Raw genomic sequence first — 22,178 nt, forward strand, 5'->3', positions numbered from 1 at the left:
GCCCGGGGGAACGAACCTCGCTGTAACAGGCGGATGATGACCTAGCAGCAAACACATAATTTTTAAGCCACGATTGATTTGGCATGGATTTGAATCTAACGTGTTATGTTTCCGAATGCCAAGTTTCATTAAAGGATAACAAATAGTGCTGCCTTTTGCAGCTTTTCCATTTATATTTTGTTGTGAAATGTTGTGTTGTTTAACTGAATATAGATGGATATACTTAAAACTTACACAACCAGATACAGAACTTAAAAACAAATTAAAAAAAAGATGGGCCTTCATTTTTGTATTTTACAATTAATTTTCGATGCAATCTGTTTTAATGTTAATACATTTGATAAAATCGTATTATTATTTTTATTAAATCAATGGAAGCAAAAATAAATAATCAACACAATTTGATCGGCCGATCCATAGCCCAAAATCCCATCGCTCGCAAAGGGCATTTTATTTATCACCCTCCAAGTGTTCATTATCCTAGCAGCTTCAAACCGGAAATACTGTCGTTTTTCAAAATAAAACGGCGTTTGGGAGCGTCAAATGAGAGTTGCTATTCATGAAGTAGTTCTTAATAATACAATTATGTTTCAATAAACGGTAAATAGCTCCATCATTCTTTGACAAATGGCTTTGAGCTGGTGTGCTTGTCTGCTAAAAACAGGAAATAGATCGTGAATGTCTCTAACTTGGCGTGTTGTTTAACCGAGAAGCAGCCGGGATGCTGAGCAGGCGGGGTTCTTTCTCGTTGCAGTGTTGTGTTGTTTTGACCGGAGGACGACGGACGACAAGCGAGCAGCAAACACACAATTCCGGTTAGTTTTTAACGGTGCAATCGTCGAAAATGTGCATTTTAAACCAGCGTTTGATTTGCCGTTGATTTGAATCGAAACGACATTGGGCACCGAACACGTCGTGTTCCCGTAAAAAAAAAAAAAAAATATATATATATATATATATAAATATATATACATTTTGTATCGATTGCGGTGAAAGCAACATGGCGTGGCCGTGCATCAGCAGGGCGTGCTGCATGTCGCGCTTCTGGAACCAGCTGGACAAGGCGGACATTGCGGTCCCGTTGGTGCTGAGCAAGTACACGGACCCCTCGGAGATGCATCCGGTTCCGCTGCAGCCTCCCTCCAAGGCCTGCGTCGCCATAGAAACGCAGCCTGCGCGCGGACAACGCCGCGCCGGTTCGCGCGCGCCCCGCAGGTGCGTCTCGGAGGAGCGCGTGTGCAGCTCGGTCATGCGCGAGGACTTCAAACATTGGAATGTTCGACCGGAGCCGAGCTGCAAGCCCAAGAACGAATACCACGGACCGGAAATCCCGTTCAACAGCGAGACCCAGTACCAGAAAGACTACAAGGCCTGGCCCATCCCCAAAAGGCACGACCACCCGTGGATACCAAAACCCGCTGCGGACCAGCGGACGCCGGGCGGAAGACAGGCGGACATTGGCTTGGAGAAGAGCGTCGTCGCTGACAGAGTCCCGGAGAAGGAACTCCTTCAGGGCCAGGAGAGGAACCAGAGGTCGGGCAGGAAAGCGGAAGGAGAGAAGAAAGTGAAGGTGGAAGGACGAGGCAGGGCGGTGGATGCCGTAAATAGACAAATTAAAGAGGACATCACATCAGGAAGCTCTTACAAGTGAGTACAAATCTCTAGTCTCGACTAGTGTTGTCCCGAAGCCAATATTTTGGTACCGGTACCAAAATGTATTTCCATACTTTTCGGTACTTTTCTAAATAAAGGGCACCGCAACAAATGGCATTATTGGCTTTATTTTAACAACATATTTTAGGGTACATTAAACATATTTTTCTTATTGCAAGTTTGTCCTTAAAGGCATACTGAAATGAGATTTTCTTATTTAAACGGGGATAGCAGGTCCATTCTATGTGTCATACTTGATCATTTCGCGATATTGCCATATTTTTGCTGATAGGATTTAGTAGAGAACATCCACGATAAAGTTCGCAACTTTCGGTGCTAAGAGAAAAGCTCTGCCTCTACCGGAAATAGCAGACGAAGACGTCACATGTTGATGGCTCTGTCACGCCAAATTTCTTCTCCCTACAAACCCCCCACCCCCCATTTACTTCCAGGGTCATGATTAATACAGACGTTTTGTTAACGCTATATTATAAAAAAATATAACGCTATATTATAAAAATACAGACGTTTTGTTAACGCTATATTATAAAAAAATTAAAAAACAATTTACAAACACAAGCTATGGGATGACATAAAAGGAAACGTGACCCCGGAAGTAAATGCGTCATCCCATAGCTTGTGTTTTTAAATTGTTTTTTTAATTTTTGTAACAATATAGCGTTAACAAAACGTCTGTATTAATCATGACCCCGGAAGTAAATGGGGGGGAAGGTTTTTGTAGGGGGGAAGAAATTTGGCGTGACAGCTCTTCAAATATTCACATTGATTTTAATGGGAGCCTCCAACAAAACCAGCTATTTGGACCGAGTAAAACGACAAGTTCCCCATTCATTTGAGCAAGGATGAAAGATTCATGTTTGAGGATATTGATAGCGACGGACTAGAAAAAAAATAAATAAATAAAAAACGAGTTAAAAAAAAACGCGATTGCATTGGCTTCACGGTGGCAGAGGGGTTAGTGCGTCTGCCTCACAATACGAAGTTCCTGCAGTCCTGGGTTCAAATCCAGGCTCGGGATCTTTCTGTGTGGAGTTTGCATGTTCTCCCCGTGAATGCGTGGGTTCCCTCCGGGTACTCCGGCTTCCTCCCACTTCCAAAGACATGCACCTGGGGATAGGTTGATTGACAACACTAAATTGGCCCTAGTGTGTGAATGTGAGTGTGAATGTTGTCTGTCTATCTGTGTTGGCCCTGTGATGAGGTGGCGACTTGTCCAGGGTGTACCCCGCCTTCCGCCCGATTGTAGCTGAGATAGGCGCCAGCACCCCCCGCGACCCCGAAAGGGAATAAGCGGTAGGAAATGGATGGATGGATGGATGGATGCATTGGGACGGATTCTGATGTTTTTAGACACATTAACTAGGATAATTCTTAGAAATCCCTTATCTTTCTATTGTGTTGCTAGCGTTTTAGTGAGTTTAACAGTACCTGATAGTCGGAGGTGTACGTCCAGGGGTGTCTTGACACGCAGTGTCTCAGGGAAGTCGACGGCAGCTGTATGGACGGCACAATCTCAGCTGATATCCGGTAAGAAGCGACTTTTAACCACAATTTTCTCACCGAAACCTGCTGGTTGACATTCGGTTGGGATCCATGTCCGCTGTGATCCATTGTAAAGCTTCACCTCCGCAAATTTTAAACAAGGAATCATCGTGTGTTTGTGTGGCTAAAGGCTAAAGCTTCCCAACTCCATCTTTCTACTTTGACTCCTCCAATATTAATTGAACAAATTGCAAAAGATTCAGCAACACAGATCTCCAAAATACTGTTTTATTATTCGGTTAAAGCAGACGACCTTTAGCTGTGTGTGTGCAGCGCTCATATTTCCTAACAACCCGTGACGTCAAGCGTACACGTCATCATTACACGAGGTTTTCAAGAAAAAACTCCCGGGAGATTTATAATTGCAATTTAGTTAAATAAAAAGGCCGTATTGGCATGCGTTGCAATGTTAATATTTCATCATTGATATATAAACTATCAGACTGCGTGCTGGGTAATAGTGGGTTTCAGTAGGCCTTTAAATAAAATAGTGAACATACAAGACAACTTGTCTTTTATTAGTAAGTTAGCAAACAAAGCTAAATTGGTTGTACTTGTATAGTGCTTTTCTACCCCTTTTTAAGGAGCCCAAAGCGCTTTGACAGTATTTCCACGTTCGCCCATTCACAGACACATTCACACACTGACGGCGGGAGCTGCTATGCAAGGCGCTCACTAGGACCCATCAGGAGCAAGGGTGAAGTGTCTTTCCCAAGGACACAACGGACGTGACTAGGATGGTAGAAGGTGGGGATTGAACTAGTAACCCTCAGATTGCTGGCACAGCCACTCTACCAACTTCGCCACGCCGTCTCATTTAGCTGCTGTTATAGGCAGTAACATCCATCCATTCATCCATTTCTACTGCTTATTCCCTTTGGGGTCACGGGGGGCGCTGGTGCCTATCTCAGTTACAATCGGGCGGAAGGCGGTGTACACCCTGGACAAGTCGCCACCTCATCGCAGGGCTGACACAAATAGACAGACAACATTCACACTCACATTCACACACTAGGGCCAATTTAGTGTTGCCAATCAACCTATCCCCAGGTGCATGTCTTTGGAGGTGGGAGGAAGCCGCAGTACGCATTCACGGGAAGAACATGCAAACTCCACACAGAAAGATCCCAAGCCCGGGATTGAACCCCAGACTACTCAGGACCTTCGTATTGTGAGGCAGACGCAGTAACCCCTCACCACCATGAAGCCCATGCATTAACATATTGTGTCATTTATTATTCTCTTATCCTGTCAACATTATTAAGGACAAGTGGTAGATGATATTAAATGAATTATTAATGTACTTGTTCATATCTGCTTACTTTCTCTTTTAACTCAGACTATTCTATCTACAACTTCTGTTAAAATGTAATAATGACTTATTCTTCTGTTGTTTGGATGCTTTACATTAGTTTTGGATGATACCACAAATGTGGGTATCAATCCGATACCAAGTCATTACAGGATTATACATTGGTCATATTCAAAGTCCTCATGGGTTCCAGGGACATATTTCCTGGGTTCATAAACATAATATAAATTTGAAAAAAACTGAAGAAGCTGTGATGCCAAAAAGTATCGACATAATCATAGTAGTAACAACTAAATACGCTACTTCATCTAGTATTATTACAGTGGATGTTAGGTGTAGATCCACCAATGGCGTTTGAAAGGGCTGTTATGCCTAGATGCCGCTCACATTTTTATGGCTACAGTACGTAATGACGTAAAAGTAGGTAACACATTCATTGGCTTGGTGTGTGGTTAGCTAATGAGCGCCATTTGGCTCGCTAATCTTAGATATTAGCGGTGGGTGATATGGCCTAAAATCTATATCACCATAACGGTTTATCATCACAATTTTCAATTTGTAATAGTGTTGTCCTGATACCAATATTTTAGTACCGGTACCGCTACCCAAATGTATTTCCATACTTTTCGGTACATTTATAAATAAAGGGGACCACAAAAATGGCATTATTGGCTTTATTTTAATAAAAAAATCTTAAGGGACATTAAACATATTTTTCTTATTGCAAGTTTGTCCTTAAATAAAATAGTGAACGTACAAGACCCCAAAGGGAATAAGTGGTTGAACAATGGATGGATGGATGGACAAGACAACTCGTCTTTTATTAGTAAGTAAGCAAACAAAGGTTCCTAATTTAGCTGCTGACATATGCAGTAACATATAGTGTCTTTTATTATTCTATTATTTTGTCAACATTATTAAGGACAAGTGGTAGAAAATGAATTATTAATCTACTTGTTCATTTACTGTTGATACGTGCTTACTTTCTCTTTTAACATGTTCTACCTACACTTCTGTTAAAATGTAATATCACTTATTCTTCTGTTGTTTGGATGCTTTTTATTAAATTTGGATGATACCATAAATGTGGGTATCAATCCGATACCGATTCATTACAGGATCATACATTGATCATATTCAAAGTCCTCATAATATAAAAGAAATATAAAAGAAACAAAACCGAAAGAAGTGAAGTGAAGTGAATTATATTTATATAGCGCTTTTCTCAAGTGACTCAAAGCGCTTTACATAGTGACACCCAATATCTAAGTTACATTTAAACCAGTGAAAGAAGATTTTGTGATGCCAAAAGTATTGACGTAATCATAGTAGTATTGACTAGGCACGCTTCTGTACTTGGTATCTTTACAGTGGATGTTTGGTGTAAGATCCACCAATGGCGTTTGTTTACATTTTGATGCCGTTGAGCCACAGTGTGTAGTGAAGCATGTTTAGCTATTGAACAAGTACATTCTGAAAATGTACAAATCATACTGTTGTTGTTTTTTTTTTTACACTTACATGTTGAGGTTAATCGTATTTTATCTTTATTTGTCGTTATTTATATTTTCTGAATAAATTATGTGATAATGTTCATTAGTCAACTCATTAGTGTCAATCTTCAATCTATCAAGATTAATAAAATAGATCAAAATCTAATTACAGTTTATTATTTATGTTTTTCATCATTTTCCTCAACTGATGTACTAACATCATGTGGTTTATTTTGTACATATGTAGTATCATCTACAAAAATACAAAGACTTGCTATTGCGACATCCAGTGGACACGTTTAGAAAAGCTGCTTCTTTCATTTAAAAATTTCAGTTTAATTTTTATACTTAGCAAATTCATCCCGCGGGCCGGATAAAACTTGTTCGCAGGCCTGATCCGGCCCTTGGGCCGTACATTTGCAACCCCTGATATAGATGTAAGGATTAATAGTTATATTTACAACCACGGAAAAAACTTCTGACGGTTAGGTTAATATCGCCGTTTTGAAAGGGACAAGCGTTAGAAAATGAATGGATGGATGGATGGAAATAGAACGATAGAGAAACCGTGATTGATAACATAACTTTGATAAACTCACTGACCGACACATTAACGTCTTTCCACTTTAGGACACTACATAAACCAGGGGTGTCCAAAGTGCAGCCCAGGGGCAATTTGCGGCTAATTGTTTGCCGGCCCGCCACACATTCTGGAAATGCTATTGCAAAAATAAAAAAGAACATTAAAAATATTGGAATGAGGTGAAATCTTACAAGAAAAAGTTGCAATGTTGACACAAAGCTGCCATGCATGCTGTTTTTTTTTCTTTTGTCTTTATTTTACCATGTAAAAAACATCTTTACCATGAATTGATTAACGTGGACCCTGACTTAAACAAGTTGACACACTTATTGGGGTGTTACCATTTAGTGGTCAGTTGTACAAAATATGTACTGTACTGTGCAATCTACTAATTACAAGTTTCAATTAATCAATTATTTATTTTAAATTTTTTTGCCATTGCTCAAAACAAACAATAATGACAAAAAAAATCCATGTTAAAATAAATTATTTTCAAAGCTCCAATTAGTTCAAATATTTCACTTTAAAATGTTTTATGTGGTAAATATTGCATATATTGTGCAGTTGCCATATATAAACAAAGTTTTCTTTGATAAACGAGCATAAAACAAACAAAATAATAGTTTAAACGTAAAATTGACAGAATTATCTGAAGTGGATCTTGTAACTTAAGTGTTGAAAGTTAAAAAAAAATCCCAATAAAAATGTATCACTTTCTGAGTGGAGCACCTTTTGGATTCCAAATATACTTAGTGGTATTTTATTTATCTTTTCACTGTGATGACTCAAACGTATGAAATAATTAAAATCAATGGTGTCCTGCATTATTGATCTTTTAGGGCTCTAATGACTAAATACTGCATACTTCAGTTTTACTATGAAAAACAAAGTTGTTGTTTTTTTTTAAGTTAATATAAAGATTTATGTAAGCGTTAGATAAAAAATAATAATAAAAATTAGACTTATTTTTAACATTTTATTAACTTAGACCCTTCACGGTCCCCGAGACCCCTAAAGGTAAAATACATTTTAAAAATGCATATATTTTGTTATGGTTTGAAAATGAAAAATATCAAAATGTCCCCCGCCTGATTTAATTTTTCCGTATGCGGCCCTCAGTGGAAAAAGTTTGGACACTCCTGACATAAACACATTACTGTCTGAGCAACTAAGATATTCAATTGTACACATTGAAACTACAGGCTGTGCTCACGTAGCATATATAGTCGTGAGACTGTGATCGTTTTTCTTGTATTGGAGCTGGTAAATGTGTTTGTGTGTGTGTGCGTGAGTATGTGTGTGTGTGTGTGTGTGTGTGTGCTGTGAAGCAGTCAGCAGGGCGCAGCCCAGGGTTCTGCCCCTCCACATGGCATAACACGCTTCCATCTGTTTTGTTCTGCAAGTGGAGCCTTAAAACAGGTCGACTGTGGGTTAATAGTGTGGTTGGTGGGCACAAATCACACATGTGATGAAACTACAACTGTTTTACTTGTGAAAGTACTTGTAAAAGCAATTATACAAGATAATCTCTGCTTTCATTCAGTTTCAAACTAGGTACCATATGGTCAAATAACTATTTCTGTATTAATTAGAATTTGCATAAGTCAACGCAAGCATGGTGTTCTTTTGACTGAATGAATTCCAATTTAACGGTAAATACATGATAGATTTATTTCCAGGGACAAAATTCACTGACATTGCTAACCTCAGCTATTCTTGGCATTGAGTATGACCTCAATGGTCATCTGCTGCTTTGGCCCTGCTGCTTGTCAATTTATTAAAGAGCTGTATCTGTAGCCTCTCGATAGATAGTGTCTGCATATAGTTTATAGTCTATGAAGCTACTGTAGTAGGGTTTTAACTGCCCATAAATAGGTGGGCCAAGCTTGTGGCATTGTATTCAGAAAGACTTGAGGCTGTAATTGCTGCAGAAAGTGCATCAACAAAGTATTGAACAAATGCTGTCAACAAAATGCAGGTGTATTTTTTTTAGTTTTCAAATACATTTGCAAAAAAACCAAAAAACTGACTAAAACAATTCATTTTCTTGATTTATTTTCGGTGTTTCTTACAACAAAAAAGTTGCCATTTGAAATAACTACCGTATTTTTCGGACTATAAGGCGCACTTAAAATCTTTTTTTTTTCTCTCAAAACTCCACGGTGCGGAATACGTTTGGTTGAGGTTACTCACCTTAAAGCTATTTTATTTGGTACATGGTTTAATGATTAGTGTGACCAGTAGATGGCAGTCAAACATAAGAGATATGTTTAGACTGCACTATGATGGCAATATGTCTCAAGTAAACACCACTAACATTTTAAATGCTCCATTGAAAATATAGAACATTACACACTGCGCTCAAAGATATATCAAAATGTTTTAATGTGAATTTGGTAAGCTATGAAGCCGCACCGCTTGAATAATTGTTGGTGCATTAAACATACTAGTATTATTACTGTATGGTGTGTGTATGAGATAAAACATATCTGGCGTTTTGTTTCGCAACATTATGCAAAAGCAACTTTTTTTTACCTTCTGGTACCTGCTGATCTACAATTTAGATCTGTAGAAGTCCTGAAATATTGCGCGCATCCGCGAACCAATAAGCATGTTCTTTTTCCTTTATCTTCTTGTTATGTGACATTCAATCTCCATTGTTGCTATTTCTAATATAAAGTAATGTAAAGTTCTTTCTTACGTATATCTGTCAGTAAACTCGCCATGAAAGTGTTAAAACATACTGGTATAGTGAGTTTAAATTATTCACCCAAGGAACTTTAGTTATTAGAGTTCCGGTCGGTTGTTTTTTCACGGGACACATTTCCTGTGTTGTTGTTTCCGGATAAGGAGATCCTGCTCCGTTAATGATTGAAGTAAAGTCTGAATGTTATTAAAACAGTTAGCTCCATCTTCTGATACTTCTTCCACTGCCGTCCTTGCATACTACACCGCTACGACAAAGATGACAGGGAGAAGACGCTGTCAAAGGTGAGCACATAAATAAAACCACCCACAAAACGGCGGAAGCGACTGTCAGAAAGCAGCTTGAAAATCTGTAAAACATCTGTAAAACGTCATCTATGCAACATTTTGACCAAAGAACCACCTTTAAAGGCCTACTGAAAAGAGATTTTCTTATTTAAATGGGGATAGCAGCTCCATTCTATGTGTCATACTTGATCATTTCGCGATATTGCCATATTTTTGTTGAAATGATTTAGTAGAGAACATCGACAATAAAGTTCGCAACGTTTGGTCGCTAATAAAAAAGCCTTGCCTTTACTGGAAGTAGCAGACGATGTGCGTGTGATCTCACCGGTGTGAGGGCTCCTCACATCCTCACATTGTTTATAATGTGAGCCTCCAGCAGCAAGAGCTATTCGGACCGAGAAAGCGACGATTTCCCCATTAATTTGAGCGAGCATGAAAGATTTGTGGATGAGAAAAGTTAGAATGAAGCACAAAAAAAAAAAGAAAAAGCGATAGCTCCAGGCGGCAGCAGTGGGACCGTTTCAGATGTAATTAGACACATTTACTAGGATAATTCTGGAAGATCCCTTATCTGCTTATTGTTTTAATAGTGTTTTAGTGAGATTGTAAAGTCATACCTGAAAGTCGGATGGCTGCGGTGAACGCCAGTGTCTCTCAGAGAAGCCAATGGAGGAGCCAAGATCACAGCTGCCTTTTTGAGCTGCAGGAGGAAGTCGCATAATCCATTGAGGTCTCTGGTAAGAGCCAACTTAATATCACAATTTTCCCATCCAAAAACTTGCTGGTTGACATAGAGAAACATGTTCGCTTGACCGCTCTGTGTTAAAGCTTCACAACAAAGAAACACTGGCTGTGTTTTGGTGCTAAAGGCAGCTGCAATCCACCGCTTTCCACTAACAGCATTATTCTTTGTAGTCTCCATTATTAATTGAACAAATTGCAAAAGATTCAGCAACACACATCTCCAAATTACTGTGTAATTATGCGATGAAAAGAGACAACTTTTAGCCGTGTGTGGTGCTGGGCTAATATGTCCCCTCCAACCCGAGACGTCACAAACACGCGTCATCATTCCGCGACGTTTTCAACAAGAAACTCCGCGGGAAATTTAAAATTGTAATTTAGTAAACTAAACCGGCCGTATTGGCATGTGTTGCAACGTTAATATTTCATCATTGACATATAAACTATCAGACTGCGTGGTTGGTAGTAGTGGGTTTCAGTAGGCCTTTGATGCGTCCTATAATCCGGTGTGCCTAATATATGAAAACATTTTGAGAATAGACCATTCATCAGCAGTGCACCCTATAATCCGGTGCGCCCTATGGTCCGCAAAATACGGTACATAATTTTGTGTCATCTTTTTAACAACAGAGTAAACATCCTCCAAGACTGGTGATTCCATAATTTTTTATCAGGTGTTGTAAGTACTCAGAACACATCTTTAGTTTTTGTTTTGTTGCTTCAGCATGTATGTTCGAGTAATCCCATATTTGAAATTTGAGGCTTGTTTTTAACAACAGTTTTAGTTGTATATTACAACTTTTAGAGTACTAGAGTTTAGAGGTTCGACTCATGCAACTGGTAATACTGGAACCCAAACTCGGAGCCGAATCCTTCTTAGGCACAGTTGGCTAGGAAGTAATCGGAAGACAAGGCACCGGGTAAGGTGTAAGAACAGGTCAAAACTATTAGGTGAGTCAAATCAAAGAGAGGGCATGAAATAACACTTTTGTCAAAGAAAGTAGGAAGAGAACTCTGGGGTAAGAGCAACTAAAACAAGCCAAGTCAATCTACATCCCAAACTAAACTGTTGTGATATTTTGGGATTACAGAAAGTCCTATTCCAGTAAGAGGTGCAGATCAAAAGGGTTAGTAACTGCTTTGGATTTTAGCAAGCTAAGGTGCTTATAGATAGTAAGTCACCAGAGTGAGAACAGAGGCACAGCCTTTGTTCTTTTTTTAACACACAGACAAAGCCGACTCTGTCAGTTGTCAGATCTGCGTTTCCCAACAGGGCAAACCATGGCAAAATATCATAGAAGCAACACTTTTCATATGTGAAGGTGAAGCAGGTTTGTTGAGTTCAGAAAGGGACACACTTGAGTCATATATTGTACACTGGTATCAGGTGCTGTGTGATATTGTCATATATATCCCATTGCGACATAAAGAAGATGTAGAAGGATGTAACAGTGATTATTGGTATTGTTTTAAATTAAAATGATTATAAAACAGTTATTAATAACAGCACTTTTGTAAAATAACAGACCAGTTATACTGCTCTTTTACTAATGGCGGTAATAGCTGGCAAGTTATCTTAAAGGCAAACATGAGTACAAAAGAGCAGAAACATTATCGTCTCTCCCTATTAAAAACAGGACATATCCCAATCTAAACTTGCGTAAACGCATTACTGTCTGTGCGACCAAGATGAACATTTGTCTACATTGAACCTGCAGGCTGTGCACTTTTACTGTACCACAGAGTGATCGATCTGTACACAAAGTAATATGACCCAGATGTATCTACAACAGGATGTGAACCAATGTGCCATCATATAAACCAGAAGGCCAACGCTTGTTTTGCTTTTATCATTAAAAACAATCTACAACCCTTAAAAATTAAAACGGAAGAAGTTAAAAATATTCAAACACTCAAATAAAAATATTATGGCTCTTAAAGGCCTACTGAAACCCACTACTACCCACCACGCAGTCTGATAGTTTATATATCAATGATGAAATATTAACATTGCAACACATGCCAATACGGCCTTTTTAGTTTACTAAATTGCAATTTTAAATTTCCCGGGACTTTTTTCTTGAAAACGTTGCGTAATGATGACATGTACGCGTGACGTCACGGGCTGTTATGAATATGAGCGCTGCGCACACACAGAGCTAAAAGTCGTCTGCTTTAACGGCATAATTACACAATTTTTTGGAGATCTGTGTTGCTGAATCCTTTGCAATTTATTCAATTAATATTGGAGAAGTCAAAGTAGAAAAATGGAGTTGGGAAGCTTTAGCCTTTAGCCACACAGACACACGGTGATTCCTTGTTTAAAATTCACAGAGGTGAAACATTAGTTATGATCACAGCGGACATGGATCCCGACTACATGTCAACCAGCAGGTTTCGTTGAGAAAATTGTGGTTAAAAAGTCGGCTCTTACCGGATATCAGCTGAGCTTGTGCCGTCCATACAGCTGCCGTCGACTTCCCCGAGACACTGCGCGTCAACACCCGGTCGTGGACGTACACTTCCGACTATCAGGTACTATTAAACTCACTAAAACACTAGCAACACAATAGAAAGACAAGAGATTTCCCAGAATTATCCTAGTAAATGTCTCTAAAAACATATGATCCTGTCTCAATGCAACACGATTGCAAACGCGTTTTTTTTTTTAACATGTTTTATTTATTTAATTTTTTCTAGTCCGTCGCTATCAATATCCTCAAACACAAATCTTTCATCCTCGCTCAAATTAATGGGGAAATTGTCGTTTTCTCGGTCTGAATAGCTGTTTTTGTTGGAGGCTCCCATAAAACCAATGTGAATATATGAGGAGCCCTCAACATGTGGCGTCATCGTCTCCGACTTCCGGTAGAGGCAAGGCTTTTTTCCAGTTGCGAACTTTATCGTGGATGTTCTCTACTAAATCCTTTCCGCAAAAATATGGCAATATCGCGAAACGATCAAATAGAATGGACCTGCTATCCCCGTTTGAATAAGAAAATCTAATTTCAGTAGGCCTTTAATATTTAATGTTTCTTCTGCAACTCTAAGTATATTGTGTGCCTATTTATTTATTTTAAAAGTAAAACTTGGTTAAATTATATTCTGTGTGTGTATGAGCACTATTTGATTAAATCCAGCAAGACTAGATTAAGGTCGTAAACAGTTTTTTATGCTCTACCTATGAAAATATACAATTTATAACGAATAATTCCTACTTTGTGGAAATTAATTTCCTACAAAGTTAACAAAGTAAGAGCCATTAAGGAGGGCTTCGTGGATTTAAAAAAAAGCAGGGCAAACATTCTGTGAATATTTTTGTTGAAATCCAAATTCTACGAAGCGTGAAGTAAAGGCGTACCCCTGTATTTTTATTATCATATCATTGTGAATAGGGATGGGGGCCTTGCACATTTGAACCGATACAATACCAAGTCTCAGTCACTGGGAAATGACACTGTTACTCAATGTTACCAATTTTGGTACTTTTGTGTGTCTTAATACATTTTAATAACAAAATTGATTTTTTTTGTTTTTCCTAAAACGTCTTTTTCGAAAACACGATTGCCATTACAGAATGCGAGATAACTTGTTCATTTCTTATTTATGGTGTATTTCTAATACACAATGGAACAGCCATGATGTTTAAACTAGCATGCAGATTACCGCTGTTTATATTTTTTTTACAAACTTCATTTCAATAAGCGAAGCTACGATAAGTGGAAGCACACTTTTAAACGTATTTATAGAGGAATACAAACTATTAAGCGAGACTCAATGCGGCAACCTCAGTTGCCTAATACTCTTGAGACTTTGTTAGATAATATGAAATAAAGGAGGCAGTACAAAAGTGGAACAAAGGTAAACCATATCAATTATTCAGTATTCACTTTACTTTGTTACATGTAAATGTGTTATTATTCACCCGAGTGAACCGTATGCTAATGCAGCGGCGGCGGCGATGACCAAGAAGAACGCGGAGTTGGAATATAATTACAACACTTTATGTACATATTTATATACATATTTATATAATATTTACATATTTATATAATATGTAACTACAAGCTCCATTCACAGACAGAATCCCATTGCTTTTATGACTGGTCGAGCGAGTCAAAAGCCGAAAAAAAAAAAATATATATATATATTTGTGGCGGCCGTAATTCTTTTGTGGCGGGCCGCCACAAATAAATGAATGTGTGGGAAACCCTGTGTTCAATGCCTAAAAAAGTACCAAAGTTGGTACCTATCCCTATTCATGAAGCATCTTTCATTGCAAGCAACTCTACCCAAATCCCTTTAATTGTCTGCTCCCCATGCCCCTGCAGTCGTCTTCTGTCCTTTGGAGTGTAGAAGTGACTGGTTGTTGTTGGATTTTGAAAATTATCTGCATAGCTTTATGTTTCCACTGACACAGTAGAAATCAAAAGTTCTACTCAAGCAGAGAAATCGGTCGAAACACAAGAAACTGTGAAATCCTCTCTTTCCTCGAATGATTTGTCTGGACAACTGCTTTGATTTTCGGCTCTCTTGTCAGCCGCCTATGTGAAAATGTTGACATATTAAAACATAATCCCAAAATCTCAACAGATGCTACCAAATCTGTTTTATGTAACCAATCTAATCTGACTTTAGCAGTTGTGTTTAAACTTAATTCAGGAAATGTATCTACACTTGAATGAGGTGTATAAGTGACCATATTGTTTACAAATTATTCATATTTTTTACTACCACAAGAGTCACAGATATCGTACCGTTTGTCAGCCAGTGAGAGAACAGCACAGATGCTTTGAGAGTGAGACGAGGCCAGACAATCCCAAAGGAAGGAGGGTATTGATTTACTCTAAGCCAGGCTCAATGGTCGCTGACACACCAAGAACAAGAATTGTAAGAGAAGCTGTTTTTATCAATGTCCAGCACGGGTTGAGTATTAACAGTACTGGCATTACTGTATAATCACATGCTGAAGCAAAGTTATCAATTATACTGCATCCCCAAAACTGCAATGCAAACAAAATCGTATATAAAATACATGTGTATATATAAATATATGTATGTATATCTATACGTAATATATACATATATATATCTAAATATATATATGTATATACTGTATACAGTATATATACATATATATAAATATATGCAAATATATATATATATATATATATATATATGTATGTAGGGGTGTAACGGTACACAAAAATTTCAGTTCGGTACGTACCTCGGTTTAGAGGTCACGGTTCGGTTCATTTTCGGTACAGTAAGAAATCAACAAAATATACATTTTTTGGTTATTTATTTACCAAATTTATAAACAACGGCTTTATTCTTTTAACATTGGGAACACTATAATAATTCTGCCCACGTTAATCCACATTAAACTGGCTCATGTTGTTGCTTTGATTAAATAAAATGAAAAAAACGTTCTACATATAAAAAGTTTAACATTAAACAGTTTCCATTGAAACTGTTTAATGTCAACTCATCATGCTTAATTTATTACAGCATTTGGGAAGCCTGTAGTTGACTTTTATTATGTAAATGTTGTATTTTTATCAACATGTGATAGCAGGGACCCTGCTATTCAAAACTAGGCTGCTACATTACTAATGATTCATGTAAGTATAGCTGAAAAATAGTACAATTGCAATAGGAGAGACTATTCATCCCTCAACACAATGGAGTTCAATGAAATAACAGACAGACAGGGCTTTGCTGCCCCTTAAACACGCACACGCACACGCACGCACACACGCACGCACACACGCACGCACGCACGCACTCACGCACACACACGCACGCACGCACGCACACACACACAGAAAAATGAGCTAACGTTATGCTAAAAGCTAATTAGCCTTCATATCAAGCCTATACTGTGAGCGAGCTGAGCTGCAGTTTAAGTTTCTATAAGGTCAACGGACTCATAATGATGTTAGTAATGTTTGTGACTGGGAAGTGTTTAGTATAATTTGGGTAGAGTCCGCTCCTCCCCTGCTAGACGAATATTTGCTCGATGCTTAAGCATTGACTACATCGCTCTGAAGTCTGAATACGCACTGCTGATTGGCTGTTACATCGGTCTGAATACGCACTGCTGATTGGCTTTGTATGTAACCAATCAGATGGTTGTGTGGGCGGGACAATGAGGCAGAGACAGAGGCAGAAAGCAGAGCAGCTTGTGAAGACTTCTGCTTCCGTACTTGTTCGGTACGCCCGCGTGCCGAACCGAAACCCCCGTACCGAAACGGTTCGATACAAATACACGTACCGTTACACCCCTATATGTATGTATGTATGTATTTATGTATGTATGTACGTATATATATAAATAGAATAAATAGACCATATTACCCGTCTCTAGCTGAGATATTAAGTGATTTGTTTTTCCCCTTGACTCTTCCTGGAAGAGTGGTCCAGATTGTCCCACATTGGAGTAGAGCTGCATGCTAAGTCCTTGCGCATTACCTCTCGTGTCAGTGTTTGCTTGCAATGAAGAAACTTTTCTTTGCGCGTCCAGCGCACTATCACAGCGCGTCAGCAGCTTTAGTCACAAAGCAAGAAATGACAAGTTTCTGTTGCAGTGACTCATCGCAAAATCATCTCACAACTCTAAACACAAGCGAGAAGGAAATTATTTTTAAAATATTTGTTCATCTCAGAGAATTCAGTGACCACCTCGGTTTTTGTAAGTAATCTGTTCCAAAAGGTTTGACAAAAAAAAAAAAAAACTGTTTGGTTGTAGTGGCGTAATCTTTTATTTACTTTGCTGAATGAATATGTTTTTTTAGTACAATACATGCAGACCTACAAGACATAGCAATTATTGTTATAATCACCATGAATAGCTCCTACTGTATGATTATATTGTAAGCGTGGACTTTCTTTGCACTCACTTTGTCTCTCTCACATACACACACACATTCACATACAACGTCACATACCCCGTGGTGTCATCTCATTGCTTTACACCATTGTCCCGGGATGCCATTGTATTACATGTATTTACACTGTGGCTTCTTGGTCTATCCCAGCCCTGAAAGCAGGCCTAAGTCCTGTTATGTAATCGCTCTGCGTTGTAATTCCCATCCTTCCGGCGCCCCACTGCTTTAGTTCTGCTTTTTCAACTGACATGTCCCCATCACCAGCCTTTGTGCCACAAACAATTTATTTGACATTACAGCTTCTCCACAAATTCCGTTTTATCCGCTCCTGGAAATAAAGTTAAAACATGTACAATAAAAAGTGAGTTAACATTAATTAATTTAAACTACCCTGAAGACTTGGAAAAAAAACATGTGGCCTGTTCCTGCTTTCTAAAATCAGACTTGACCACAAAATATATTTTAATTACCGTATCAATTTCATTTTTGTAACCATATTAGATTTATTCTAACTATACTTTAAGTATATTTAACCAAACAATTTAGTTAAAAGTTGTGTGCCGGGGAATTTCACTCAGTCCTGTTACCCTAAGTCAGGGGTCGCCAACCAGTCGATCTTAATCGACCAGTCGATCTCTTAAAGACTCTACAGGTCGATAGCAAAAATATTAGAATTTTTTTCAATTATTATGTTATCAGTGACACCACCAGCCACAGAATGACCAACACACCCGTCAACATGCACGCATTTTAACCCTTGAACATGTCCGCAGACCTCTGATTCTCTGCCCTCAGCCTCTCATCCCACCACCCGAAGTATGGCCGCATACTTTGCCCGCTGGTCCCGCAAACGCGCATGGCTTGACGTGCACAAAAATCATTGAGCTGCAACAACGCATTAAGGCTGGGTGTTGCATCATTTTCTAGCATCCAACATCAAACAACTCTTCCCTCAGCCAAGACCATCATCACTCATCCGTCACAAGTTGTCAAAAAGTGAAATACAAGAGTCTGTGAACATTGCTCCAAAGTACGGATTTTGTGTTGATTTATTGTGCATACAAAAGTAAACATTGACATGTGCAAAGGCAGTGATACATGATAAAACAAGGCGGCTGCTAAAGAAGGACTTCCCCGTTCATCTTCTGTTAATCAAACACGCAAAAACAGCCAGGTGAACAGCTGACTTCACTACTTCCGGCGCTGCCGTAAGACAACCATGTGACTCCTGTCCCATATGTAAACAAAGGATAAACAAATATAATGCAGTACTAAAACTATAATGGCCGTAAACAGTTAGCTTTCACAGCTGAGGTGCCCAAAATGCGACACAGAGGCCATCTGTGGTCCGTGTCATTCAAACATTCACAAAAAGCGAGCAGCCCAGCGAGAAAAAACACAACATTTTGACATCAGCCAATAATGACAGCACAAAACTTTGTCATTTAAAAATAAAAACATATAAATAAATGTGTATATATTTATTTATACAGTATATATGGACACACACACACACACACACACACACACACACACACACACACACACACACACACACACACACACACACACACACTAAGGATGTCAAAGTATGAACATTCCTTATCATGCTTATTATGACCAACATTATCATTATTAAAACTATTATCGCGGTATTTTTAAATTTGCAAAAACAACCTCTACTGAAATATTTAATCCAAATTTAATTTAAAAGAACACAAACAGCACATTCAAAATGTATGTATGTACCTCAAGTACAACATTTAATGTGCATAGGAAAGCATTATAAACAAAGTAATAAGGCAGAAACAAAATGATAACATAAATAAATCAAAATAGGGGGGAACCTTTTGCAAGACTATTATGGACATAAAACGTAACTGCACTTTATGCCCACATAGATAAACAATGTGTTCATATAAGAGATCTAGTCTTATACATAGGGGGGCATGATTAGGGTCAAAATAATAATTAGGATTTATTTACCAAAATTGAAATCCCAATCAGTAATCAGGTATATTCATTAGGTTTGGTAATACAGTGTTGCGATGGGGTGTGAATGTGCCGGCATCATGTAATTTGTAATATCTAATAAGAAGGCTATAAATAAACGTTATCCGTATATTTAAAGACAAATATTTGTGTTTTTGTTGATTAATAGTATTAAAGTGTCAGCTTTTTCTCATTACATAATGCCTTTATCTCTATTTTTACATTTTCATAGAGAGAGGTTATTTTTAAGTTATGTACATTAATGGAGCTGAGTTAGGCTCCAGCGACCCCAAAAGGGACAAGCGGTAGAAATTGGATGGATGGACATTTACGTGTAATAATATATGTACATCTGACCACAGAACTTTCCTCCAGAAGGTCTAATCTTTGTCCATGTGATGCCAGATGAAACAAAAAAAATAGCTGTTTGGCCACAATACCCAGCAATATGTTTGGAGGAGAATGGGTGAGGCCTTTTAATCCCAGGAATACCATTCCTACTATCAAGCATAGTGGTGGTAGCATTATGTTGTGGACCTGTTTTCCTGCCAATAGAACTGGTACTTTACAGAGAGGAAATGGGACAATGACAAAGGAAGATTGCCTCCAAATTCTTCAGGACAACATAAAATCATCAGCCCGGACGTTGGGTTTTGGGCGCAGTTGGGTGTTCCAACAGGACAGTGACGCCAAACACACGTCAAATCAGGCTAAAGTTAAGGTTTTACAATGCCCTTCCCCAAGTCCCGACTTAAAATTGTGGACAATGCTGAAGAAACAAGTCCAAGTCAGAAAACCTACAAATGTAACTGAACTGCACCAATTTTGTCAAGAGGAGTGGTCAAGAATTCAACCAGAAGTTTGCCAGAAGCTTGTGGATGGCTACCAAAAGTGCCTAATTGCAATGCAACATGCCAAAAGACATTGGACTAATTGTTGAAGGTTTGAAAGTGGAATTCTTTATTATGGACCGTAGATGTTGAAATCCCTAAATTTCTTGCAATTGCACTTTGAGAAATGTTGTTCTTAAACTGTTTGACTATTTGCTCACACAGTTGTAGACAAAGGGGTGTACCTCGCTCCATCCTTTCTTGTGAAGCTGTTTTTATACCCAATCATGGCACCCACCTGTTCCCAATTAGCCTGCACACCTGTGGGATGTTCCAATCAAGTGTTTGATGAGCATTCCTCAACTTTTATCAGCATTTATTGCCACCTTTCCCAACTTCTTTGTCACGTGTTGCTGGTGTCAAATTCTAAAGTTAATGATTATTTAAAAAAAAAAACATGTCTATCAATTTGAACATCAAATATGTTGTCTTTGTAGCATATTCAACTGAAAATGGATTGAAAATGATTTGCAAATCATTGTATTCCGTTTATATTTACATCTAACACAATTTCCCAACTCATATGGAAACAGGGTTTGTAAATTCCAGCAGCAGTAAACAGAATTGAGAATTAATTTAAAAAGTAAATAATGGGGTAAAAATGGAAATAAAATAGAAACTATAACAATAAGAATAGAAAAATAAGCAACAATATAATAATAACAATAACAACTTACTCGCTTCATGTGTGATTGTAACTAAATTAATGTACAGGATGTGTGTGTAGTCAATACTATCTCTAATGACAAACTGAATCGTGTGTTTTCTCTGCTGTTGCGGTCTTGTGATGCAGCTGTCAATGTAAACCCCAGACACCCCAAAACGGTGTTTGTTTAGATGAATCTAATTCATCTACTTCATTACAGTGATGGAATAAGCATTCCTCTGAAAAAACGGATCTGTTTTTACAAACTTTTAGAGCCAGGTTGGTACCACATATGATTAGTCTGTTTTTGCAAAGAAACATTGTTTGGAGATATCCTTTTTTGTAGTGACATTTCTACAAAATTATCACAATTACATTTTTGTAATACATTCGCATTTTTCAAATTGAGACTATCATTTTGATTAATAGAAATGTTTCGATTGCAACCCACATCAGTAGTATGGCTGTTTTATGAAGTTCTACAAAAACACTGATTTATTCAAAACAAGGACAATTTAGTTTTTGCATCTGATTTCTTATTAAAAATAAAAATAAGGAAGTAATTCCCTTTCATAAAAAAATTATGATATATGATGATATGATGAATGGGACCAAAAAGTATTTTAATAATGTTGTATGTTAAATGTCTGTCAATAAAAAAAACTTTATAAAATACATGTTGGTCTCATTTGCTTTATTGAAATAAATAAAACATTAGTATTGTTTATCTTTCTATATTTGTAGCTAAAGCAGCACTATTTATCCTCAATGAATACGTACTATGTATGATCACCTTCTCCTTCAAGTATTTGATTTTAGATCTATAATCCTCCATATTGGCAGACAGGCATTTAATTCCATTTAATTTAATTTAATGCAGTTAGACGTTTTTGCATCCGACAATAAAAACAATACATACGCCAGCTTACTGTATAACAAATGCCCCGTTTGTTGTAAATAAAGTTGTTTGAAAAAAACTGTTAAACATTGTAGAGACATCTGTCTACTGGGTCACCATCCCCCCAACTTTTGCCAGTGTGGCGGGTCAGGGTACTGCTTTGGCAATGGAGAATCTAAGCCATCATCTTATCTTTTCTCTATTTTAAAGTCCACTGATTTAGAAAAATAATGTCAAAATATTAAAGATGTTGTTAATGTGTAAATGATACAGTTTACAAACTAAAAAATATTATATTTTGATGACGTTTATAATCAGACAAAACGCAGGATGTAGGTCTAACAATATACATTGATTTTTTTTCGATTATTTTCTATGACTGGTTCTGTTTAAAATGTTTTGTTTTTGGCCTGTATCCTGGGACTTATTTCCTGAGTTTGTAAACAATGACAAAAAGGCCAAAATATATTTTTTAAGTAAATCATATCAATCCGACCACTGTGGTATCGACCGAATGCTA

General features: G+C 37.8%; 1 protein-coding gene across 3 annotated transcripts in view; it reads left to right on the forward strand.

Moving 5' to 3' along the window:
- The first annotated feature begins 705 nt into the window (after window positions 1-705).
- Window positions 706-22,178, forward strand: part of map6a (microtubule-associated protein 6a) — a 54,404-nt gene continuing 32,931 nt past the window's right edge. For 2 of the 3 annotated variants that reach the window (XM_061898151.1, XM_061898152.1), the window contains exon 1: window positions 706-1,647. In XM_061898151.1, the coding sequence (XP_061754135.1) occupies window positions 1,001-1,647 (647 nt within the window). In that variant the 5' untranslated portion in view covers window positions 706-1,000. The remainder of the gene's footprint in view (window positions 1,648-22,178) is intronic. The other variant, XR_009806498.1, reaches the window with a different exon arrangement.

This window comes from Nerophis ophidion, linkage group LG04, assembly GCF_033978795.1.
Source record: "Nerophis ophidion isolate RoL-2023_Sa linkage group LG04, RoL_Noph_v1.0, whole genome shotgun sequence".
Lineage (NCBI taxonomy): Eukaryota > Metazoa > Chordata > Actinopteri > Syngnathiformes > Syngnathidae > Nerophis > Nerophis ophidion.